At 34.9% G+C, this 27,431-nt stretch overlaps 1 protein-coding gene across 10 annotated transcripts in view; it reads left to right on the plus strand.

Moving 5' to 3' along the window:
* Positions 1–27,431, plus strand: part of LOC120327821 (dedicator of cytokinesis protein 9-like) — a 183,424-nt gene that overhangs the window by 138,897 nt on the left and 17,096 nt on the right. For 7 of the 10 annotated variants that reach the window (XM_078114619.1, XM_078114624.1, XM_078114621.1 and 4 more), the window contains 4 exons: positions 22,716–22,931; positions 23,666–23,723; positions 25,016–25,051; positions 26,394–26,561. In XM_078114619.1, the coding sequence (XP_077970745.1) occupies positions 22,716–22,931; positions 23,666–23,723; positions 25,016–25,051; positions 26,394–26,561 (478 nt within the window). The remainder of the gene's footprint in view (positions 1–22,715; positions 22,932–23,665; positions 23,724–25,015; positions 25,052–26,393; positions 26,562–27,431) is intronic. The other 3 variants (XM_078114626.1, XM_078114622.1, XM_078114627.1) reach the window with 3 other exon arrangements.

The following is a 27,431-nucleotide window of genomic DNA, read 5'->3' on the forward strand; positions in this document are numbered from 1 at the left end:
ACATTTTCTACGTATCAGTGGCTTTTTGTCTTAAACATTGTTGAAAGCGAATTTTTTTTTCCAATTTTCCAAACTAAACAATAATTCAATGCGTAGGGTGGAAATCTTTATCATGTAAATGCCTTTTTTTAGCCTATATAAAGGTGTGTGTCGTATGTCTCTAACACAGTCAAGAAGGACAGCCAAAAATTTACTATTTTTGAGATGGGATACTGTGTTTTGCCATATGATTAAGTAGTCTTATCAGCTTTCTATTGTTAACTGTCTGCTTCCTCACTAAATATACTTGCTTACTATGACATCCAGCACCAGTTCAATGCCCCTATACCTGACTGAAAATAACAGGTAACCGGACCGGTACATATGATTATGTAGTCTCACTATTTTTCTATTATTGACTGCCCGCTTCTCCACTATATATAAATATTGCATGCTGACTGCAATGAATAGCATTCAGGCCCTTTCTCTATTTCCTGACTAAATTCAGAAAACTAATTTAATGAATAATTCATTATTAACCGTTGGTCATCGAAAATTGATCGTAACATGCCAAGTTATGCCATTATCCGCAATTCTCTGTATTTGGTTGTATGTTATTATATTCTGTATCTTGTTTTGTTTCGAACAAGGCCCTGAATAGGCAACCTTTTGATACAAAAGAAAAGTATTTTTTCCAGACTGGATTTATTCCATTTACCATATCATAATTCTCTACTGAATACGATGAAAGCCAAGACCTAAATAAGAAATAATATTTATAGAATACTCGCATGCAAGCAATGACTTATGCACACACATAGCTTATATATACGTAAACCAGTAAGACAATTAAAGTCAACTCTGTCAGATCAAGAGAAAAATATAAATTTTATGGTCATGGAAATCATTCTATTTAATAACAATATATTGTTATCGTCTACACCAGTGGTCGGCAACCTTTTTCCAGTGACGGACCGGTAACATCTGACCAAAATTTTGGCGGACCACCTTTATACAAATTATAGACAAACTGATCTAATGTAATAAATTATATGCGCGAGAAAAGTTAAGTTGACAATACATTCAAAAACAAAGGTATATCGCGTTTCTTACGTTATTTCGTTTTTGTAGTTGTCAATTTTGAAAACCTGACCTCACATACTGGTAACTAATGCTATTAGGGCATTGTACGTTTTTTGTGTCACCTTTCTGCGAACCGGTAGTACTCTTTCCGCGAACCGGCAATGGGCCGCGGCCCGGTGGTTGCCGACCACTGGTCTACACTGCATCTCATTGTAACTTAATATAGGGTGTATCAAAAGAAATGAAACCACAACATTGGTAATTAAACTAATGGGTTACTCTGTAATATATTATACCATGCGTGCGTTATTACAGCTAAATACACAAAAATAAAGGCATCTTTTTCATTCACATCTTACACTCTAAACACGGCTTTAGATAAGCAGAACTGATAATTAGAAGCTAAAAGTTATTTTCTATTTTATGTATTCTTCTGTGCCCAGTCTTTACAACATATACAGCACCACACACGTAAAAGAAACTGATCGTCTTACGCCAGACTAATTACTGGTTTTGCATTTTCAAAATTCACTCCAAACTAGGCTTTAGACAAACAGAACTAATACTTAAGAAGCTAATAGTTTTTTTGCTCTTTTGTGTATTCTTCTATAGTCAGTACGATAAGTAAGTTTATATCGATTTTCCGTTATGAAAAAGCAAAAGTTTTGAAACATGCTGATGCATGAGCCCGTTCGTTTACATGTGTTCATTTACTCCAAACAGCAAACAACACATTGAAGTAAATTTTAAAAAAAGGACACGAAAAATAATTCGGGCCTAAATACTTGAGTGTAGAGTTCAAACATAGACTGCAATTCCAACTATATCTATACAAGTAACGAGAAGTGTAGAATATAACAAAAAACAAGCTATACTCGATCTTTACAGCAAATAAAACCATACACGTAAAATAAACTAATCGTCTTACGAGAGACTCATACTCATGTATTGATACACTTATGAAAACATTCTCTGTCTTAAAGAAACCTGATTGGCTTCCTGAGTCTGTATTATGACTCATAATTGATCTTTATAATGTAATGCATTATGACTTCATTATCAAAATGTTATACCGTTGCATTGCAGCGTATCAGATATGTTATTCTATATTTAAAGTGATTAATATGTACCAAGTCTACATGTACTTGTCTATGTTGTCATCACAGTTTTTGGATTCCAATGCTCACCTATAGTGCAAAAATTTACACAGCCAAACTATTCCAAATTAGAATTATCTCAGAGTGTAAAAAACTGGATAGATGCAAAACTGAAAAGACTGTACTGTCGTAGTGTGTGTACCAGGTTAGGGTTAGGCCATAATTTTATTCCAATTTTCCTTATTTTAGTTCTATTACGAGTTCGGAGACTGTTTGTGTTAGCCAAGTGAATATACCCATAGCCTTCAGTCCCTTTGCACAACTCGATGTAAAGTAGGCGAACCAAAATAGTTACTTCCATATTGGTACGCACACCTCTGGAGTATCCTTTGCATTGCTGTTATTAACTATGATATTTATAAAATAATGAGTTTTTCTACGTAACATATGCTATTGACCTGCCAGAATATAGTAATAGTAACTCAAATGGGGCTATTCCGCAAGTCACGCTTCATCGATTTCTAAGGTCCCAATACAAAAGTCTGCTGTAAAAGCTAGGTCTGAAACAACTAAAGGTCTTTTTACTTTATTTTACTGAAAATACAAAAATGTTCAAGCTATCTTCAACCATTTGGTGCGAAGTCATTATCAGATAACAAAGATGTAATTAATTCTGCTTTGTGATGTGATAATGATGTTTATTTTTAAACTCTGGATTATCCTGTAATAATAAACAAAGACAGCTGTCATGGTAAAAAGACAGGGTTAAAATGAACTTAATTTTGCTCGGATACTAAAAGTAGTATTCTAAAAATATTAAAAAACAGTAGAGTAAAAAATTTCAATAACTGCTCGAAGTAAGATGATTTTTGCGGCCTTCACCCTGAAGGCCTTAACCTGGGGTTTGAAATGCAATGCATTCATTGACTCGCCTGTGTGACGCGTCGTGCTATGCATTTGGAATACGCTCGCCACTGAACCTCTGATTACCCTGCGTGGGTCCGCAGATTCTAATCCCATGCAGAATGGTTATGTGTGAGAAGATTGTTGGACTCCTCACCGCCGTAGGATGCTTTATGTAAGCCCTGGTTCGTTACGGCCTCCTCCACCATCAAGTCAAAGCTTCCGAAACTGGCTAACTAATCCCTCATCCGATATGGAATGGCAACCGGACAAGAGGCCTGGTTCGCCGTATGATTAAGCCGTCTTATTGGCTTTCATCTCCCCAGGATAAACATGTAAATCCTATCCTATCCAAACTTGTAGGCAGCAAGCATGGAAAATTTATTGGCAACCAGTATTTAAAATTGAAAAATCTGACATGTGATTTAACTTACATACAATAACTATTAAGCCATCTTGCCAACAAAAAAATACTCTAATCAAATATCCCAAAGTGTTGAACTGTTTATCACTTCAAAGTCTGCCATAGACTCTATGTGTGAAACAATTAGCTGATTGTCAAAAGCTCATTAGGCAAAAGTCCATATTAAGCAATATTTGTCATTGTATGGAGCATCATTTTTATCTTAGTTCACTGACAAAGCTTATCTTCATTAGAATCTGTTTACCTATTAATAAAGAACTTTCGATTGCCTCTCCCAAATTATAAACTCGCCGCCGTAGGGGGATACACGTAGTCTCTGGACTGTTGCGGCATCCTCCACCATCAAGTTCATGCATCTGAAACAAATAACTGGCTAACTAATCTCATACCCGTCATGGACTGGTAACCGGACGAGAGGCCGTTGTTCGCCATATGATTGAGTTGTCTTATCTGCTTTTCTCTGCCCAAGGATAAATATGTAAATCCTATCGTAACCCTTCTCAGTCTCCTTACACCTATTTGCAGCAAGTATAACTATCTGTAGCCCTCAATAATTCTTCATACTTCACGAATATTAACCTGTAATGCATCTATAAACTGTGCCTCTACGCACTGGCATTACAACGACCTCTATTAAAACCGTATTCACCTGTGATAAACAGGATGCTTGACTCACACTCACTAATATTCAATCAAATAGGCCTACTAGGTCATACGTGTGCGCTGGCTCTTTTAAATGCCATGATATTTTACCAAGTTTTAAAAAGTATATTACCATAAGAACTTACTTTTCAAAATTATCTCTAAACTCTGGTCTGTAACCCTATATTCTCATCAATTCTTGACCCATAGTGAGAGCATTAACCCTTTATCACCACTGAGTCTATAACTATAGGCAAGTCTATTTCACCTATAAAAATAGGGAACCCATTTCTGCACAAAGCCATCTTCGCTGTGACGAGCTTTTACAACGTTGTGCCTAGTGATATTGGCATGGTATGTTAAAAAAAACTCAGATTAAAACCCCATGCCCACTGCCATCATATTATTTTTATTGAGTATGAAAAGCCAAACCAGAAAGGCTTTCGTTTAAAATTAGTTGCTCCCAGTGGTCATTCGTCAAGAGCATTACTCAAAGTGAGGGGTGTAAAAAAATTTCCTCTTTCAATGCAGTAATTACTGAAACCTTGTGTAACCTGTACTGTATTATACCAATCATTAATTTCTGATAGGAATAACGTAGTACAAGTAGAGTTAGCAAGATTCCAATTACAACTAATTATAAGCCAAGGATCTTCAAACAAACATAGCTATGTGCTAACTCAAACAGTGTAGCCAGTGTAGGTATTGTAAAAGCATTAATCATGATCTATTATGAACCTACTCAAAATCGCACAAGGGCATTCCTATCATTTATTTCCTAAGTAGCTTGATTGTAACCATGGATACGACCTTGCACATGACCTTTGTGTTATTCTTTTCAAGTTATCTTAAACACTTGAAGCCTCTTGAAGTGAGATTAATGCTGTATCAAATATTTGTATCCGGAAAAGCAAAATTTACTATTTTATCTGCCTCTGCTTTCAAGTCTCCTTCTGATAAGATATTTCTCACGACTGCAATGATGTTCCTCACCTCATGGTATTTCTTGTACCAGACAACATTGTAGATAAATAGGTATTTGTATACGGTATAGCAAAATCTTTTATTTCAGACGTCTCTTCTTTCAAGTCACTTTTTGATGAGATAAAGCCTTGGACCTATCTTCCTACCGCATAGTATTTCTTGTACCAGACAACAATATAGATAAATATATATTTGTGTCTGGTATAGCAAAATATTTTATTGCAGCCGCCTCCTATTTCAAGTCTCTTTTTGATAAGATATTGCCTACGACTATGTTTCCGGACACATAGTATTTCTTGTACCAGACAACATTATAGATAGTATATTGCTTTGAACTAATCTTCCTACCGCATAGTATTTTAGTGGCCTCTTCTTTCAAGTCTTGTTATGATAAGATATAGCCCACGACCATGCTCCTTACCGCATAGTATTTCTTGTACCGGACATCATTATAGATAGATATATATTTATATCCTGAATAGCAAAATATTCTATTTTAGCTGTCTCTTCTTTCAACTCTCATTCTGATAAGATATTGCCTACGACTCATCTCCCTAACGCATATTATTTTAGCCACTTCTTCTATCAAGTCTCTTCTTGATTAGATATTGCCCGCGACTATGCTCCTACAGTAACAATATCACCAACAATGTCTTAGTTCATTTATGGGTTTTAGTGTTTTGGTCGACAATTGCAACTCTCTCATTAGTATTTTTTTGTCGTTAAGCTGTTTTCTAGCAATGTTAATCCAAATTGTAAATATGATTAGTTTGTATGTCTATGGTTGTTTACAGTTGTTTTTTGTGAGAAATATCTGTATTTCTAATAATAGCTCAAATATCCATATTAATAATTTTTTTTTCATAGTCTTTCATATTTAGTTTTGAGCTTCCGGCCCATAGCAAAAGTCTAATATCAGTAACGGGCCTACTCAAAAAAGTATTGCCCACCCCTGATATAATACAACACAAAAAGCCTACCATATCTAGCAAGCATCTTACATACAAATCTTGCACAACTGACTAACTGTAGAATGTAGCAAACAACTCTATAGATAGGATTGTGATAAGAAAACCACAACACACGTTTCTCCATTTTGTACCATCTGACTTTAAACTCATCTGACTTTTTATTTTAAAATACATTTATTACTTAGATACCTAAATAAAGTGACTATTTCATTGTGATATTCTCAAATAAATCTCCAACCAATGAGCAGTGTGCTGATTGGAGAGATATTTAGACATTTATTTGATAATAAATAAACGAGAATATCGGTCAGAGACCGAAGACTTATGATCGAAAGTTAGGGGATCCCCCAAAACAGCACTTTTACTCCAAAGTGACACCTTGTGTCCCATCTCTAATTAATTAATAACTCGCTAATTATACGACATATTTCATTCAAAATCAATAGGATTCTGGTCCGACATATGATGAATGCACATACAAAATCTGGAGCAGATTCATCTCGCTTTCGTGAGATACCGTGTGCATCTAACAGACAGACAAATACCTATCAACATACTTACCGATTAAAATCGATAAGTAATAGGAAGAGTGCCGACACAGCTGATTTGATATCATAACTTTTATTGAAATACCATATATATATATATATTGGAATTGGTCCAAACTATGATTAGATACCAACAAATGAATTTACAAGGAGAAATGAATACTTAGAATGAGTAAAAAGTAACAAATGTTCAATAAAATAGATAGACTTTAAAAAGCTGTTTTGAAAAAATAAAAATATGTATAATTTTGATTTTTAAATTCCTCTAACTTTTCATTATCAAAACCTTGATGAATATTGCTTCAAACTAAGATTATACAAGAATATTTATCTATTTCTTTCCAAAATTTTGAAATTGATTTTTTTTTTTAAATTTTAAACATTTGTCGTTTGTTTTAAAATCCTTGGTCATCTTCTAGTCTGGATTTAACTTAAATGAAGTCAGAATTAATATCTGTTTGAAAAGCAGCAAATAAAATTCCAATCTTTAATCTTTTAGTATATTATCGCTGTCATATTCTTAGGCTGCTCTGCTTTCTCTGTTTTAGTAGATTTACCACAATCTAACCCTCAAAAAAACTGCATTTGCATCAGCAAGAGCAAATAAACACCTAAAATAGAGTGCTAAAACTAGCTCATTCACTAAAACATATTGCTACACTATTCCAGGCATACTGCTTTCTTAACTCCTATTCACTATTTGTCTGAAACCATACAGACATCCGAGACCTCTGTGCTCTGAGCTGATGTTATCAAACGCTATGTGATCCCTGTGGACTTGCCATGCCTGACATTATGTCTGGTAAATGCTTATCGTTGTATTTTAAGATGCATTAACAAAATATTTTACTACTTGAGTACATTTAAAATAATACTTTTTGGAATATGAAATATTGAATATATTCTAGATATTATTTGTATTATCGGGGTTTTTATCCAAATTTTGCTCTGAGCAAAAGTCTGGGCTCCTATATTATATTGAAGATGCTCCTTGAGATGCTATGCTATACTATATCTTTAATTCTAATGCTATTTTTTTGCAAAAAGGTATCCTTCAGTTATTTTGTATTATTTTTTTTATAATGTCGCTCTGAGCAAGATAGGTAAATAGATTCTCCAATTTGGACCTACACTTTAACCAAACACAATCCTAGCACAAAAAATTGGGACCACCAGAAATATGTGCACCAAGATGGTGCACAACCTGAACATAGTATGTGTGTACCGGTTAGGATTCAGGTTGTATGACATCTTGGTGCGCATACTTCTGGAGCAAAACCAAAAATTGCCATGAAAACACTGATAATAAAGAACTGTCATTCTTGCAGTATTGGTGGTTCAATCCAAAAAAATTTTCTTTTCTGTTGTTTCTAACGTTTCGTCTGATCAACATCAGACTTCCGCAGACGAGCAGTTCACTATAATGATAGTAAAGCATTTCTATGGTCTGCAGGCTGTATATTGCGAAACAGACATTCCCAAAAGACCAGAGCAATGTCTCACACAATCTCACGCCAATTATCAATCATTAGTATGTAATCAATTGTAATAAACTTTTCGTTACATATTTCAAATCAAGCAGTCCTTGCTATGAAAGTAGAACCTCATTTATGTAACTATGCAATGGTTCCCAAACCAGGGCCTGTTAAGACCCACGTAATGATTCAATATGGCCCGCCAAACTTTATGTACCGTATATGCTCGTTTTATCGCCCGATCTTGATTAAGGGCCCGTTTGAATAGCCGCCCGTGTAAACAGAACAGAACATAAAAATAAATAAGGGCCGGCGCTTGAATACCCGCCCGATATGAAAGCTGATTTTTCAGTGGTAGAGAACAATGGGAAATAAGAAGCACTTTTGTCATAACGCTGTCGAATATTTGACTTCAAAGATACCGTAATTTTTGTGTTTAATTTTACTTTAAAAATAACAAGCACCCATGCTTGAATAAGGGCCGTTTTGAATAAGGGCCCGGTTAGTGAGTTGGGTTAAAAAAATATGGGCCCGGGCTACAAATTGCAAGGATGCTGCAGCATGATTCTATTAGATTGGAAAGTTTGACTGCACATTACCTTGGATGTATAATATATGTTGCAGTTTAAAAATGTATCTGTCGATTACTCCAAACAATCCCTGTACATCCAGTAAGTTTATATATTTATATACATATCACAATATATAAACATATTATCATTTTGAAGAAAAAACAACAGTTAGTTGTAGAAAAACTCCCATGTTCAGAAAATATGCCCTATTTAAAAAACAACTTTGAAACAGTAAAATGCCAGTTAAATTTCCATTTTTTTTAAACACAAACTGTTAATTGAGTCATACACACTCACTCAGCATAGACTGGTATGTTGCAGTCAACCGAAAGCCAGCCGCAAAAATCTTTCATTCTCCCCAAGGAATAATTTGGATCTTTTAATATCACGCCTACTTCACACCCCTTTTTAGCATTAGCTTATTTAATAATGAGAGTCAATGAGGTAGTGCCTCTTTATGTAGGACATATCGCACTTGCACTCACTGAAGTTAGAACTAAAATCTTTACTCTAACCTTATCAAATACTAATAAGTTCACTAGCTATATTATACCCCAATCTTTGAATTTTTTTATGTTGCAACTCCACATTTTTATCTTAAACTCTCAAGAAACGCAGCCACTGAAACATATTCAGCTTCTAACTTGATTTTAAAAAGCAGAATGTCTCATTTGTGTAGTTGTATCTTGGTGTATGTCACCTGTGTGCCTGTCTCAGTCCTATATAATGAAATATAGCCAATGGAAGTGTCCCAGACTAATTGGATGTTAGTAAACAAAGCTTGAACATTTCTACCGGTAAGTCTATCTGGCTTCCAGAAATTAGATAAATATTAGGGATGTACGGGTTGTTCGTAAAGTTCCATTACAATTTTAATTCTGTTGTACGCTCCTGCAGAAACATGTTCAGAATGGAATAGAGTAAATAACTCATAAAAAACACTCACCAAAGGATTTTGATATTCGTAGCCTTAGAAAGCTAAGAATTATCGTTCGACTGCATTTTTTTCTAAGGGTGTTATTTCTTGGGGGGGGGGAATTCACTTCTTGATAACCAGTATTGGTTCCTCGCGACTTCCTTTCCTCATTAAAAATGTCTGTTGAGTTTTAATTTTTTTTTCTCAATATATTGTATATTACTTTTACTGGATGGGAGAAATAAACTTGACTATGACTCTTATCTGAAACATGTCAAGTTGTTAGGATGCATTCTACTAACAAAGAATCAGCAGTACTTTTCAGAAAATAAACAAACTTATTGCATAATTTTACAATCTACACTTTACTCGTTAATTACCTATCACAAGTCAGTTACAACTCACTCTCCTGTGACTAAATAATGATTTCTCAACCTTTTCCATGACCTCACAATCCATCAAAAAGTTGTTGACAACCGAAAATTGTTTGTAGTGCCACTCACCGGTGTAATACAATCTATACAATTTCCTGTTACAATCTTTATTGCTAGTACAAATACTAATTTTGCAAATCTGCAGTTTGTAATCAATTTTGTGCCAAATCCTCAAAATATTCATGAAATAAGGTTTGGGATACTGGGAATAGTGGTTTTGACTAAAAATTAATTCAAGAGGGCATAGCTCGGCTAACCAACTTTATTCCTCCTGAATATATAAATGCATCAGTTGGCACTTGCAACTCTTCCATCAGTATTTTTTCAACTATCCATTGTTTTCTGGCAATGTAAGTCTGAATTGTTTCAAGCTATTTGCCATTGTATTTACAGGATGTCCAAAAATTTTGCCTGATTTTCTAGTAATAACAATTAGAAAAAATTTTATCTTCATTATTAATAGTGCTTTTTGTGCTTGTCGTTCTTATTCATCATACAATAAATTTATTTAAACTTACAACTGTTATTACTCTATAAAATCGAGCGAAATTTTTTGAGCATCCTGTATTTATACACCTAGCTCTTAACTTGTCATGTTAATGAAAACAAGTCCTTGTCAACTTTTTGACTTTGAGTATTTTTATTTCGGTACTTCGCCAGTAACCCTGGCCTCCCCCACGCAGAAGGGCTAAAACAGTATTTATAAAAATAAATACAAATGAGATTTAATCTACACATTACATTACGGTTATACAACTCACAGGTATACAAGCATATAAAACTTCGGGGCTGCCAGTGGCTAAATTATTTTTCTACAGACGTTTTTATTCCAAATCCTAATTCAAAAATCCTATTGCTATTATATCATACACCACAAACAACCAACTATATCTTGCAAGCATCTCACATACAAACCTTGCACAACTAAGGTAACTAAACTGTAGAATGATTTAAATTACAGCAAAGTGTTGAAACATAATCTATATTATGTTCAATTAAGGCTTAATGTAACACATTAATCCTTCAATACTTCACCTATTAATGAAGATGATTAACATAATCTCTCTTATTAAGAGTACGCTAATTTGAAAAGTTTTTCTCTATTATGCTTGGACAATACATGGCCGATATAGAGGGTGTCCATGAAGTCTTAAAATTTTTAATAGTGCGAAAAAGAATTTATCGATATCATATATTGTTTCAGCCCTCACAGATGTATTAAATGAAGTAAAAATACTTGAATAATTACTGATTGAAAAACAATAAACCTGGTTAAGAAATATTGAGAACTGACTTCATAACAAAATTGGAATTATGGACGCCCTGTATAATAAGCATAATGCGTTATTTTAGTAATCCTGATTCAAGCAAACTTGTAACTCTATCAATACTCTTTGGGTTGTCTTTAAATTTTATTAGAAATGAGAAATTTATTAGAATTGAGATAAATATGGACGCTCCTGGAGTGTGTGTACCAATGTGGAGGTAACTAATTTTGATCGGTTATTTTACATCAAGTTGTGTAACGAGACTAAAACTTGGCTAACACACACAGTCCCCGAACTCTTAATAGAACTAAAATGAGGAAAATCTGTACTGTACTGTGCTTGCGGAACCCTAGGGTGTCTCGGAACCCTGGTTAAAAATTACTAGTCTGTAATATACAGTGAATGCTGCCTTCATTTGCACCACGCATATTGATGACATCACCTACGTGGTGTTGCGAGAAAATGACTCATAATCTGGCAAGTGGTAATTTGGATTCGGTAGTTTTATGTCACATGATTATGATGTATTGGCACTCGCAGTTTTGCACGTTTGCAGGCGTATTTGTCATGAAGAATACCGGGATTATATAACAGCGAAGTATTGAGTTTGTCGATTGGGGTTCTGTAAGGCAGAATACTTATTATTCTGCACTGTTGGATCCTTGTGAGTCATTAAGTTAAAAATTTGGAGTAACCCAAGAGTTTCGCTATATACAAGGTGTTAACAAAGTTACACAAAATTGAGGTCACATTTTTCGTCATGGCAACGTTAAAAATGTAGCTGTTAAATAGTCTCAGTCGTGAAATGTTCAAATGGCATTTCACCATAATTCAATACTGTTAAAAGGTGCCAGTCGTTAAATGTTTAGGTAGCATTTCATTTTAACTCCGGTTAAATTTGCGTTATTTTTTTAACACCCTGCATATAAACATGTATACCTTGTCTGTAGAATGTGTTGAAGTAATCTTTCCTATTTTTATTACAAAAAATTTTTTATTCAACAAAGAACAACTTTACATACATTATGCTAAATGTATCTTTAGTTTTTTTAGCCAAAAGCTGTTGGCGCCTTCTTACTGAAAGTTTCGTGCTGATTTTTCCTCATCCATAATTGCTAAAAGCCTACACCTTCTCATAAGATACCAGAAATGGTTTTACTTTCTTGAGGTAACCCAAATCCCAAGTCATAAAACCAAAAGTATAATTTATATTCAATAATTCTAGATAATCAGCCTTTGACATGAGATACTAGAAACGTTCTCTGTTACCTAAAAGCAGTCTTTCATAACATATATGCTGCACAACATAGATTGTGGTTTGTTAATAGATATTTGCCATTTGACATCAGATACTAATGTTGAGAATATTTTCCGTTACCTAAAAGCAGCCTCACATAACCTATGTCCCCTGTCATATACTAAAAGTATAATCATCACACAGACTTAAACAATCCCATTGAATAATTTTTAATATCAACAAGACTTAGATCAAATTTCTGTATACAGTAACCATTTTGCATTGTCATTTTGGAAGTCTTTGATCTGCCTTTTTTTAAATTAAACGCCACACAATTATTTATTCTATCGTATTTTTAATTAAATACCACACAAATATTCTTATCTCATAAACCTGGCGACAAGCAATATTATGTCATAATTTAATGAATGGTTTCCTGGCAACGAAACTATTCCTTAGCTGGCGTTGGAATAGGATAAAATTAAACTAATGTAGCATAAATGAAAATTTCCACAAATTCATGATAACTATTTCCATGTTATGGATATGGATTGTGTTGATAAATTCATGTTGTTAGGGTAGAAATCTTTTTCTAGCAAGTAATGGATTAATCCAAAGGTTGGCCAATCACAGCTGGCGGACTGAATCTGGCCTACTAAAGTGTTTCATCTGGCCCACATAGGTATGCTGAAATAACGACTATGGTGTATATAGATATAAATTTTCGTTGAAAATACCGTCAGAATGACCCCAATTGTTACATTGTTCTTCTTCTTATTAGATAAACATTAGCTTATCTGTTGGACCAGCTGTTGTAAATAAACTGTTTTTCATTCCTAGTTTTTCATTTTTAGATTTGCGTCTTCGGCCCAGTGACCAAGTCTATTATATGTAACCGCCCTTTACCGAACCACTCAGAAAAATAGTTGCCCACCCCTGGACTAATCAATTTCAAATATTTATTACTTAAATATAAAAGAAAACTAGCAAGAACGCTATTACTTTTCAAATTTTCTCTCATAGGACCCATTTTGCTGTCAATTTGGATAAATATGACAAACCTAAATAATGACTGCATTTTGGGATCTTATTAAAATATCTTAACAACCTTCCTCTCCCTAATATAACATGAAGAACCTACGGTAACTCATTCATGTCTCTAAAATCATTTGTCCTCATCGAAAACAATAACACTCAAAAATCCAAAGTTATCGGAAATATTTCTTCCTGTGCAAACAAAAACACTCTTCAATCTTATCGCTATGAGCTCCTTTGGCCAGCTGTGTAAGCAAATTCAAACGTGCGTCGAACCGAACTGTATTGATATCGCAGGTTATGCTTCTCTGGTTCAAATTCCATACCCAGGGTCAGGGGTGTAGCCAGAAGTGGTTGAGGGTCGAAACCCCTTTTGAAATGTAGAAAAGGCATTTTTATGTATCATGAAAAATTTTGGCCTAGTCTATTGCAGCTATTTCTACACTAATTTTTTATTACTGCAGTTGAACTGAAACTTCTAAGAAGACAAAGTGATCATTGAATTAGTTGATTTACATTTAAATATCTGAAACAGAACTAAAAATTAACGAATAGATTTCAAAAACGTGAAAACGAGGTAATGTTTACGACGATGCCTGAAAATCAGTCTGAGCGGATGCGAAACCACGTCACTCTTTGCATCTTGCTGATTGGCCAATGTCTCGAAGTAAACAAGGAAGTCTACTCGGAGAAACATCCATTCAGTCCGCAATTATTCCTGGCAAATCCTGACATATTCAGTATCGATTTCTAGAAACATTCTGTATCACACATAGCAATTTTTCAATGTTTGAAACGCTTTTCACACTTAAGACTCTTGTAACTCCGCTTGCTGTTGCGGCTTAACTTGGCAATTGGCGATTAGAGAGAAATTTTCACACACCCACCCTCTACGATAATTCCTGGCTATGTAGGGTCCCAAATATCCCACTCAAGCCTCTGCATCTGAAACTAAAACCGGGCTAAATAATCCCACACCTGACATTGATTGGTAACCGGACAAGATGCCGTGGTTCACCATATAGCTGTCTTGTTTTATTACCTCTCTCCCTGGATAAATATTGAAATACTAATGCCACATGCTTATGTGGTCGTTGGCTTCCCATCTACCCTGAAATAAATTCAAAAATTTTTATCTTTAGTAGTCATTCATATTATCCTCAATCTAACCTCTATTACTTTATGAATACTTTATTGTTCTATTATGCAAGGTATCTTCATGCACTATGATGTCATACTATGCACTTTGTTGCTTCATAATGAGCGTTGTTGTGACATAATATTTGATACTTTGTAACTTATGATAACAATCAATGATAAACAGTGTTCCTAAAGTGAAAATCTCAAATTACTAAAACCATTGCTCAAAGTATTATGGTAGCTTAAAGGGTGCTCAAGAAGTATGCGCACCAAGATGTCGCGCAACCTGAATCCTAATCGGTACACACATACTATGTTCAGGTTGTGCACCATCTTGGTACGCAAACTTCTGGAGGTCCGTTTAAAGATATTAACGTAAAACAATATGATAAGATTGAAACTTGCTTAATGGTTATAGCATTAGATATAACTACGATAGCTTTGTAGGTTAAAATCTTAGATTCAAGCCCCAAGACCACCATCTCATCCAGGGTGTGATAAATAGGGTAGGCAATGGCGATCCTAAGTCATTGCCTACCATTGCTTTGAAGTCTCTGGTCCTTCAAAATTCTAGTATCTTGCAGTGTCTGTTTGTGGAAAGACTTGTTCAGAGTGGAAAGCATGGAATGATGTCCCATAAAGAAAAAGCATTTACTTACAATATCTGTCAAGCGATGCGAATTAAAAGTCATTCTTGCGCGGTACTATATGTACCCTATTTGGCATGGGACATACCTGCTTAATTACAGATTGAGTTGGTTTGATTTTAACCAAACACTTCTGTCAAGAATTTCATTCGGTGCCAGTCAAATGTTTTTTTAAATTACTAAAAATTTTCATGTCACATTTTTGTTTGACGTTATTCAAGCAGTATCAACGGTAATTTCACATCACATCTTTGTTTGGGTTATTTATGGAGTTACAGTGTTTACTTTGCTAGACCCCAGTATCTGTTCTACTGTTTTTATTAATGTTCAAATTGGAATTTTTTTGTTATGGGGAACACTTTTTAAGAAGCTCTTTTCGCACCAATGTCTGCCTGTGCAGAGCCTTGATTTGAGCAAATGGCATAAAATGATTTTATATAAATAGCTTTTACCAACAATATCTGTTCCACTGTTTTCATTAATATTCATCGTAAAAAAATTTTGGTCATGGGGAACACTATTTAAATAGGTCTTCATCCAGCAATGTCTGCTCATTCAGAGCCTTATTCTGAGCAAAAGCCATAAAATGGTGTCATATTAAAAGTAATGGCATTCACTTACGATATCTGTCTTACTGTCTTAATTATTATTCGTAAAAAAAGGAAAGAATTTGTCTTGGGATCACTTTTAAGTAGCCCCTTGCCTACAGTGTCTGATAGTGCATTGCCTTGTTCTGAGGGATGCATAAAATGGTGTCATATAAGGAATAAGCATTTAGCTACAAAATTTGTCACTCTGTATTTATCAATATTTATAGAAGTACCGGGTAATTTAATTTTTGTCTTGGGGAACACTTTTCGAGCTCCGTCTGCTTGTGTAGAGCAAAAGACATTAAATAGTGTCATATAAAAGTACTGTTATTTTCTTAATCTGTCTAACTGTCTTTATTAATATACAGGAGAGAATGAATTTTTACATGGGGAACACTTTTTCTTGTTTGCTGTATACAGATTTTGTCAGTAACATGTTGTTGGCAAGACATGCCAAAATAATACATCGTGTGTGTCTTTTGATTGTCATCTTACAGTCATCAGTTACACCCTTGTAAAGATTTCTTATCTCTAATAACACAGAGATCTATATCGAATTTTTAATTAAATCTGACAAAGAAAAACAAGTCTCACTTATAAAGCTTTCTGAAACTCATAATTTACCGGTAGGTAATAGTGTTTAATTCTATATAAGTCCACAAACGTTTCCAGAATAGCAATTTGTATTCTTCGAGGTGCTAAAATATGTGTCGGGAAACTGCTTATAAGCGCATAAATGTCGATAGAGATATCAAGTTGGATTAACTTTGTATAAGAGATTACTGTATCAAAATGGCTCTTTTATATATCGTTAATATAATAGTGAAAAGACGGAATGGAAATTACAAAGTCAATCAACTGGTGAAGCTTAACGATAAAATAAAATTTGGGTGGGCAAAATCAAATATCCAAGTCGAGTCAAGTTTATTTTTTCTAACCAATTAAAAATCACTCGAGTACGGATTACAAAAAAATGATCATTCCACAGATTTACTAGGGGAGGGAAGTTGTGGAAAACTGAATCTGGTTATTGAGCAGCGACACCCAACTACTGGTAATCTACTTCTGGTATTCGAAAATGTCATAAAATACCGTAGTATATTTTAATATGAAAATTCAAATACATTCTAAAAAGTTTCATAACAAAGACCATTATTTTGGGGAGATTCTCCGTTTTTAATTTGTCTGGAGTTTGTCCCTTAAGTGACTGAGAGCTGTCAAATGCTCAAGAAAATACAAATTGTCAAATGTGACTACTCTGAGTTTAAAATCGAGCATTTCCTACAGATATACCCAATTATAACCTAATATGAACATTCTTTGCAAGCAGGGCACGGCACGGCAGGGGCAGGCCAAACTTTTCTGCTACCTGGGTAAGTTTCTGATGGATGATCTGAATGATAATCCTTATACCCAACCTAAAGAATAATTTGAGGAATAAACAAATCATATATGTTGTTATACATGAAAAAAGTCAAGTAAGAGTGAAATGTTTGTATTATTATATATTAATTCGTCAAACTAAGCAACAAACTCAGCCCTACAACGCTATGGCCTTCCCCTAGGCTTGACCCTGCCTCTAAGTAAGCCATCCTTGATCTGTTTGCATGCCGAAGGCATATAATAATCATTGTTTTCATGCCACAAAAAATTACCCCTCAGCACTTTTCACGTTAGAAATCTAGGTTTCTTACCCAGTTATTTGTATCTGGCCCCCTGCATAAAAGGTTGCACACCCCTGAGGTAAAGCATAACACCCACTGAACACAAAACCATTGTTTGCTATATCTAGGACAAATTACCTACTGTTTGTGTTATTAAAAGATTTGCTCCATCTAATTATGGGATTATATTCTGAGTGGATAATAGCAATAAATTATGTTTCATGGCATTTTGATCTGTTTAGGGGCTTTGTGCATACAAGAGCACACTTGATTAGTATTATTATTTTAAAAAAGTTACACAAAATTAAGGTGAAATTTTTCATCATAGCAACACTAAAAAAGTAACTGTTAAAAAACGTCAGTTGTGAAATGTTTAAATGACATTTCGCTGTAATTCAATACTGTTAAAAGGTGCCAGTCATTAAATGCTTTATGTAGCATTTCAGCCTCTGGTAATTTTGCATTGCTTTTTTAACACCCTGTATGTTGCTTGATTTAATCAGTCTGGGAGAATTCAATTCAGTGTTTTTCGCAACTTGTAAACAAAACCACCGGCATTTTTTTGTCAGATTATTACAAAGATTTTTGCTGTAGCAGATGAAAAAAAATGGATGATGAATAATATCAGTGGTTCTCAACCTTTTTTTAGAACAACCCAAATTTTGTTTTCAATAAATTTTATAAAATCCTGTAATCGTCAAATACCGCATGTGGTACTTTTAAGGCCGCAAACTTAATGACTAATATAAAATAATCAATTTTACATGTCCTTTACTCGCCATTTCAATTCGAAATATAAAAAAAATGGATTTGACTAGAAATAATATTAGTAATTTTTCGATTTTCCCTAAAAAAAAACTACCCAGAAAAATTTGTAGGTTTTGGGTCGCGAACCATAGGTTGGGAAACACTTATGTAAATCACTGTTTCATGTTATTCTGTACTTATGATAAAAATTACAATGTACTGTGTAAATATGTTTAATTTTTTTAGTGAAATCAATGAGGCCATTAACTATCTTGCTTTGACCAACTTTTCATAAGACACCTCTAACACAATTAGCCTCTTGTCTAAATCAAACAAAATTTTTAAAATTTCTCTTTTTTGCCTCCTAATCCCCCAATAAACAACAGATTACATTCTTGACTACTTTCTCCTTTGGGGGGCAGTGACCGTAAAAATCAATAGTATGCAGAAAACTGTCAATAACTTTGCCAAATAACAACTGAGTATAAAAAACAAGTCTGTTTCCTGAATAATAAAGCTTGGGTATTAGTTAGTGCAATGCGATTCTTGAGAATTTTCAGATGAGCCTAAAAATCCGCTTATAATGCAATAAATATGCTATAAATGCTGACTTTTTTCAACAGTGTGATATGCTTATTTCAGTCATCGACATATTAAGTATGTACGCTAATTATATTTGCAAGTCTCCTTTTCTCACAGGTATAAGTTTTCCGCACTAGTGCACATCAGAAATAAAAGATTTACTTCATTAACATTAGCAAAGTATGAATACAGAAATTGGTACTCAAGTAGTATATGTACCTGGTTAGGGTTAGGCAATAATTTTATTCCGATTTTCCTTATTTTAGTTCTATTACGAGTTCGGGGACTGTCTGTGTCAGCCAAGTGAATATTCCCCCTGCCCATAGGTTTCAGTCCCTTTACACAACTTGATGTAAAGTAGGCGAACAAAATTAGTTACCTCCATATTGGTACACACACTTCTGGAGCACCCAGAAATCTTCTGCTATATATCCATATGAAAAATATTGTTCAAACAAGTGTCTGTACTTTAGAACCCCCTTCAAAAACACTGGTCCTTCTTTGCTACACTTGTTCTACACTTGCCTCCTTCATATTAAAATTGTTGCTGCGCAAATGACCAATGGTTGCGTATAAAAAGAGTTTGTTTTTCCAACCAGCCCACCTGTCTATCAAAACAATATTCCACATTACTCCTATGCTCTCGTGCGTTAAAATAAATAAATTCCTGTCATGTTTTGTCACGGATTCTGCCAATAAAGAACTGATCATTGAACTATCTTACGTCAGTATTGCTTTTTGGTGAAAGAAATTTGACTGCAGTTTATTGACCGTATTAAAATTATAGCGCTCCAGAAGTGTGTGTACCAATATGGAGGTAACTAAATTTGTTCGCCTACTTTACATCAAGTCGTGTAAAGGGATGGAAGCCTATGAGCAGGGGGTATATTCACTTGCTAACACAGACAGTCCTTAAACTTTTAATAGAACTAAAATAAGGAAAATCGGAATAAAATTAGGGCCTAACCTGGTACACACACCACAGAAGTACCGTTTATTGACCATAGAAAATTATAGCATTTAGGCCAATTTCTTTCAAATTGAACCTGGGAAAATAAAAGCCTAAAAACATCGAGTTTTGGAATGTCTCTGCTTGTTTATAGCTTTGTTCAGAGTGAGGTCATGAAAAGATCTCATAGGAAGTTCTCTAACTATCCACACAGACGCTTTTGTGTGCGCTCCAGAAGTGTGTGTGCCAATATACATCAAGTCAACTGTATAAAGGGACTGAAACCTAATGGCATGGGTTATATTCACTTGACTAACACAGACAGTCCTTGAACTTGTAATAGAAGTAAAATAAAGAAAATGACAATAAAGTTATGCCCTAACTCTAACCTGGTACACACACACTACGGAAGTACCCTTTTGTGCAACAAACTTTCTAAATAGCAAATATCATTTCTTTTTTCTGGTTATTCTCTCATGATAATTCTATTACCAAAAAAAAAACCTTCAAGCTATGTTCCGAATGGAATCGTAAAACATCTCGTAGTGACCTCTCACTTTTCAGTGAAAGCTTTTTGATAACAAAGTGTCTTCTTAACTTTCCTTTCATGTTTTCACTTACAAAGGTATCTTGTTAGAGGCCCCACTCCACACAAGTTCATTTCTATTTGCTGCACACCCATAAAATCATTTTGCAAAGATACCATAATACCAAAAAATGTGTTATCAAATTTTTTCAAAAATATTTATAATTCCTATGAGAAAGCACCCCATGTTTACATAACCATGACCCAAAACATTTTAAAACCCGCAGAAATAATGTTTTGTGTGAGTAATATTGTTCGTGTTGGTTTGGGTATGGGTTGAGAACAAATATCATAATTAAGGATACAAAAGTTGTGCTGCATATCAGTGGCAGCTTATAAATGTAAAAAAAAACTAAACCAGAAATTCTTTTGGATGAAATGCTAAACCTACAAGGTGATTTAATTGTTTTTCTAGTACCTAGTTCAAAGAAGAAACTTATGGGATAATAATTGATAAACTTCAAAAGTCATACCCCAATAATTGAAACTTGGTCCAGTATCAGAATTTCATGAAAAAATTTTTAATTTTTGAACTTTTAACTTCAAACTTCTGTATTTTTTTATGGAGATACTTTTGGTGAATAATAGTCATACCTCCAAACCATTATTAGAAAGCATTTAGTAATAGCAGCACTTAGTAATATTTTCAAAAATTTTTTTTTTTACATTCGCCCAATATTTACGTAATATTTACCCAATATATAAGATTCATTGAATTCCTATTTATTGAGAAACTCACTTTAAAATCTTAAGTATATTTATACAGCCATGACCTCTGAACTTTTTTAATCTGATTTGGGTCAAGGGCAGTCACCCTTCTCTACTGAGTAATGTTGTTTATCTGAGAAAAACATGCGCTACTGCCTTATTGGGTTTCTACATACGTACATCATTTCTCAAATATTGATGTCAGGGAAAGCTTATTTTGCTAAGTTACACTAACAGCAAATTCGAATTATTATTTCTATTTTTGCTTTAATAAATTCAAGTAAAATTAATTATAAGATGTTTTAGGCTGCTTTACACCTATCTACTTGCGCTAATCTAATATAAATTTAACTTACGAATTTGAAGGGGTGTCTTACTTACATCATTGCTGGTAAACTATAAAGTAAAGACTGATAGTGTTTGCTCTAGAAAAAGGTTTTAGTCATATTGGTAAAAGTTGAAAATGCTGCCACACACATGTAGGTCATTGCAAAAGGCAATACAATTCTAATTGCGTTTCATATTGTTGCGGGCTTGCGACCCCTGTGCAGTTATCCCTGACCCCCAGGGTCCCGCAGAACTCAGTTTGAGAAACACTGCTCTAGGAGCCCCTCACATCGTGTACACAATGCTACCAGTCCACAAATCATTTAACCAATCTATATTGTGTTTACTTAAAAGCTTTGCTTGATATCAATTTACCTAATTAAACTGGTAACAGGATACCATAAGAGGAAAAGGCTTAATTGAAAGGTTGTTAATCAATTATTGTATCTTTGTGTAAAATAAAATGTCCTTTCAACATTGTAAAACGTGGTTTTAATAAGCGAAATTTTATATGGATTTGTTCAGAATGGAAAACGTTTGAAACACATGAGTATTTAGTAATTTATTTTTCATCAATGCTGAAAATAAGAATATAATAAGAAGAAAATAACAAATTGTCGACAACAAACAAAAATAGGGTATTCCCGTATAATGTGTACCAGATTTAGGGCATAATTTTATTACGATTCTCCTTATTTTAGTTGTATTACGAGTTCGGGGACTATCTGTGTTAGCCAAGTAAATATATCCCCTGCCCATAGGTTTTAGCTCTTTACACAACTTGATGTAAAGTAGGCGAACAAAGTTAGTTACCCTTGTATTGGTAAACACACTTCTGGAGCACCAAAATTTATATGACGATCTTCTGAGGGGGAAGCGTTTGAAATGCATAACATATTGTTGACTAGACGAAAATAGTAATATAGGTAATATAGTGCCATCGCTAATGAGTGGAGAGGGAGAGCTCCATCTCCACTTTTCTATTAGTTCATTAATATTTCTTGATTATTGCCTCTCATAAAATTGCACTTGACAAAATAAACATGGTAATAGATGATTGTTTAGGACTTGGGCCAGCGGGCCACAATGCTAAACGCAAAACTGATTTTACTTGTCTCTTTACAAAGTAACTTTATTGAAATATGATTTTTTTCTACTTGTCTGGTGCCTTATTCGGATGAAATACTAGTTCTCAATTTATTTTCAGCATTCTGTCTTCCACATTGAAGTAAAAGATCTAACAAAACGAATCCGTACGGTATTGATGGCAACGGCAGCCATGAAGGAGCACAAAGACGACCCAGAGATGTTGGTTGACCTTCAAGACAGTTTAGCAAAGTCATACGCAGCTACTCCTGAACTTAGAAAAACCTGGCTTGAATCAATGGCAAGGGTGCATGAAAAACATGGAAATTTCTCAGAGGTGATTTTTTTACCGTTTTTCCTCAGAAGGGACTCCCCAAACTCAGCTCTCGGGGCGAAGGGGAAAAGCCTTGATTGTGTAATATCCGAGATGACTATATTAATAAGTAAATTTACTTTGATTTGTTTATTTTTTTGACTGGAATTCATTTATTATTTTTGTTTATGTTTGTTGGCATTTTAATATTGAATGTGGGCATAACTGGTGGAGACACATAAGGTTATAGATAACTGTTTTGATTGATGCAAGAGTCATGCTGGTAATAATGATCATAGCGTTGATCAGCGTTTCCCAAACGGTGCGCCTCGGCGCCGCTGAACTGAGTTTAGCGAACATGCGTGTGTTGTTCAGCATTTCAAAAGAGAATCAGACGTAGATGTGTGGAAGCGGAATTTACCTATTGCCTTTATTCCATAGACCTACATGTTAACAAACTATAAATAGCACAAAGTACACATTGACAATCACAAAATAGAGTTTAATTTAAATTCAGCATTTTCGGGTAAATGTGCCGTGTGATTTTTTCCTCGATAATTTGGCGTCTGAAAAAGTTTGGGAATTGCTGGCATAGGTAGTTTTTGTTTAACCTTTACAGAACTTCAGCATGCTCTCCCCTGAACATAATGAATAGAGCAAAATATCCATATGCTCAGATTACAAGCGATGCATTTTCCCTTCAATGAAATTACAGTGAACCCCAATCAGTTTGTGTCAATTTTAACTTTATTTTCCAGGCTGCCATGTGTTACATTCATATTGCTGCATTGGTTGCGGAATACCTGAAAAGAAAAGGTAAGATCATTACCAAGTTAGGAATATGAATATGTTTTGAAAGATCTTTTTGCTTTGCCAGTATTATGTTCGCTTCGCACAGTGGTTCCCAAGCTTCTCTTAACAGGGGTTCCGCTTCACCACTGGGTGATATCAGGGATGTGCAACATTTTGAAAGATTTAACACAACCATTACGCGAAAAAACATGTATTTTTACCGGATTATGATTTTAAGATTGATGGGGAAAATCTGAGTGTTGACACTAAATTACTCGACAGGTCGAGTTGGGGTACCGTGGGCTCCTGTTGTACACCGCTGGATTATAACAACCTCGTGGGGTGGGGTTCACTTACTTGGAACAATTGGGACGCACCTTTTAAAGATACTTTTAACTTAGCATGGGTGTAATAACTCTTTAAACTTGAGTTCAAATACACAAATTGAATTTGGATTCTTCCTAACATAAAATGGTGTCTCTTTTCATGTCCTCTGGGGAAATGTGTAAATTTATATAATGACTCGGAACAAGGCTCAATATAAGTAACACAGAAATATAGGAAACTATTCTGTTTGGAAGTCTTTCCAGTTGTTCATCTCAATTTTTTGCAATTTGGGTTGAGTTGAAATTTATCATTGACTTTTGTCAATGAATACGAGCACTGGTTCTTTAAAAAATCTAGAATAGGATAGAATTTAGATATTTGTCCCAGAGGAAATTGAAGCCGATACAGCGATCCACAGCCTCTCATACAGTTACCAGTCCATATCGGGTATGAGAATAGTTAGTCAGTTATTTGTTTTTGAAAGCATGGACTTGATAGTGAGGGGAGCCGTAACCGACCAGCGGTTACGTGAACCATCCTACGACGGCAAGGAGTCCAGCAATCTTCTCGCATATGATTAACCCTGCATGAGATTCGAACCTAAGAACTCACACTGAGTAATCATAGGTGTGATGGTGAGCTTATTCTTAACGCTTAGCACGATGCGCCACACCGCTGATCTAACAGACTAGATATCTGTAAATGGCTTTACTTAGCAGTTTTGGCTTCTTTGCTTCCGTAGGGTGGTTCACGTAACAGTTACTCCCGAAAACAAATAACTGCCTAACTAATCCCATACCAGACATTGAATGGTAGCCGGACGAGATGCTGTGGTTCGCCATATGGGGAAGTCGTCTTATCGTCTTTTCTCTTACCCCGGGGCGAATATGTAAATCTTACCCTGCCCTAGACTTGATTCACGACTTACACACTGTGATTTGAGAAAATTCCTTGAACTTGTAAACTAATGAACTTCCGTTACCACTTAGATATGACAGATAGAGCTAAAGTAGCTTCATCCAAAGGTATGGTGTATAAATTTGACTGCTGATTATTTATAGGCTGTAGGCTTGCTGCTGAAATAACTTTTGTGGGCTTGCTGCTGCTATTGGGCATTGTAGGCTTTCTGGCAAATAATTTAGGCTTAAAGCCTTGCTGAATTAACCTTTTCAGGCTTGTTGTCCAATAATTTTGGCCCAAGCGTTGCTGAATGAATGATTGTAAGCTTGCTGCTGAAATTAGCGCTGGCTGCTGAAATGTCTCATATAGGCGTGTACTGCTGCGCTACAGGCCTGCTGATTTAATCCCCACTGCATGCCTGCTTCTTATTAATTGTTGCTACAGACTGTTAAAAATAGTGAAAAAGCTTGCAGCTGGAATTCTAGATGTAGGCTTGCCGCTAAATGACTGTTGGCACAGATGCTTTGAAGTTGCAAAGCGTCTGCTGCCAAACTTTTGCTGAATTTCGTAGTTTTGCAGCTAAATTTTTTAGGCTTGATTTTGAACTCTTTATAGTAGGCTTACTGCTGAAATACCCACTGTAAGCTTGCTGACAATCCACTGTGGCATTGCTGTTGCAACACTGTATAATTAATGCATGATGCATGATTAGCCCTGTCTTAATTGCACAGCTCTGAATTTAGGAATAGCAAGTAGTTGATGGTTGGAGAAGCTGTAGTCGACATGTGGTTAGGCGAACCATCCTACGACGGCGAGTAGTCCAGCAATACTCTTGCATATAACTATCCATGCATGAGATTTGAACCTGCAAATCCACACAGAGTAATTAGAGGTGTGGTGTTGAGCGTATTCTTAATGCTTAGCACGATGCATCACACCGCTGAGCCCGCTGCACATATACTGTATTTTGAGATATGAAAAAAATTTGGTTGAATCAACGTAAAAATTATAGTTGCTCAAAAAGTGTTTTTCTGACAATCAGAACGACTTGTTTTAGTTGTAAATTCATCATTTTCAGCCACCATGGTTGGGGAGTCATTGACTTTACTCGAGTAGAGTGACTTTTTCAATGAATTTAAGTTACTCGAGTTGAATGTCTCGTCTCAAACTCTGCTAACTATCTGAGAGACTTGACTTGAGACTCTGGTGAACAGTTATGAAACTTTCAAATTTTGCAGCTCTGATTTTAACTTGTAAAATATCTTTCCCTATCTTGTAATAAAAATGCGATTCTCCCCAATAATTTCATCATATTACCAGGTGTAATTATTCCAGTTTATATTTGCTTATTAATTAATTAATCATTGTGTAATTAATTAATTAATTATTCACTAGATTTGGTGTTTTACTAATTTATATTTTCACTCACCTTTCACCTTTGCACGCTTCACTAACCACCGGGAGCAGCCATGCGTAACTTACCAACTAACGGACCGGCAACACAAAACAACCAATCAGGATTTATTTCTCGCTTCTTTCCTGGCGGTTCGACACCGAATCCAACTCCAGAAAACGAAACCTCGCAAGAAAGTGGGGATCACTCATTTAATACGATGTTTATTGTGGATTGTAAAAGTAAGTCGATTCTGTCTGAGATTCTGGCTGGAATTTTTCAGTGCTTACTTATAAAGGAAAGTTTCCCACTGCCAGAATTATCATAAACAATAACTATGACCTAAAAAAAATTCAAATTTCACTTCAATATAAGTGTGCCCTCCACCGACAACCAAGTGACTAAATTTATCATGATCTGGTAATTCGGAAATCGAATGCTCTGTTTGAGAAAAACCCTGGCTTTGGGGATATTTTAAAGAGAATTCAGTGCAAAGCAAAAAAAATAATAAAAAAATTAGTCTTAATATGGGTGTCATTCCACTAACAATATTTAACTTCGTAGCACTTTGGTGTTAGAGCATGGTTTAGCACAATTTAATATGCTGGCACTCCTCTTATTGCACTTTGTAATGTTATCAGCACAATTTAATATGCTGGCACTCCTCTTATTGCACTTTGCAATATGCTGGCACACCTCTTATTGCACTTTGTAATGTTATCAGCACAATTCAATATGCTGGCACTCTTGTTATTGCTTTTTGTAATGTGATTCTTCACAATTTAATATGCTGGCACTCCTCGTCTTGCACTTTGTAATGTGATTAACATAATTCAATATGCTGGCACTCCTCTTATTTCACTTTGTAGCGTAATTCTTCACATACCGGTACATTAAACTGTAGGATTAGGTGCTCACATAGATTTGTATTTCCAAATTTTTTTTCTTGTTCTTTATATTGTGTATTTTTACATTGTTACTTTAAATAAGTCTCTAGAAAAGCAGGCTAGTTGGAAATAAGGTAGTTTTTGAATCCCCAAAAAAATGTAAAAATAGTATTTATCCCTACCACCAGAATACTGAAAGGGGATGACGTTTTAGCGGTTTTCACA

The sequence above is a fragment of the Styela clava genome, chromosome 7, assembly GCF_964204865.1.
Source record: "Styela clava chromosome 7, kaStyClav1.hap1.2, whole genome shotgun sequence".
Lineage (NCBI taxonomy): Eukaryota > Metazoa > Chordata > Ascidiacea > Stolidobranchia > Styelidae > Styela > Styela clava.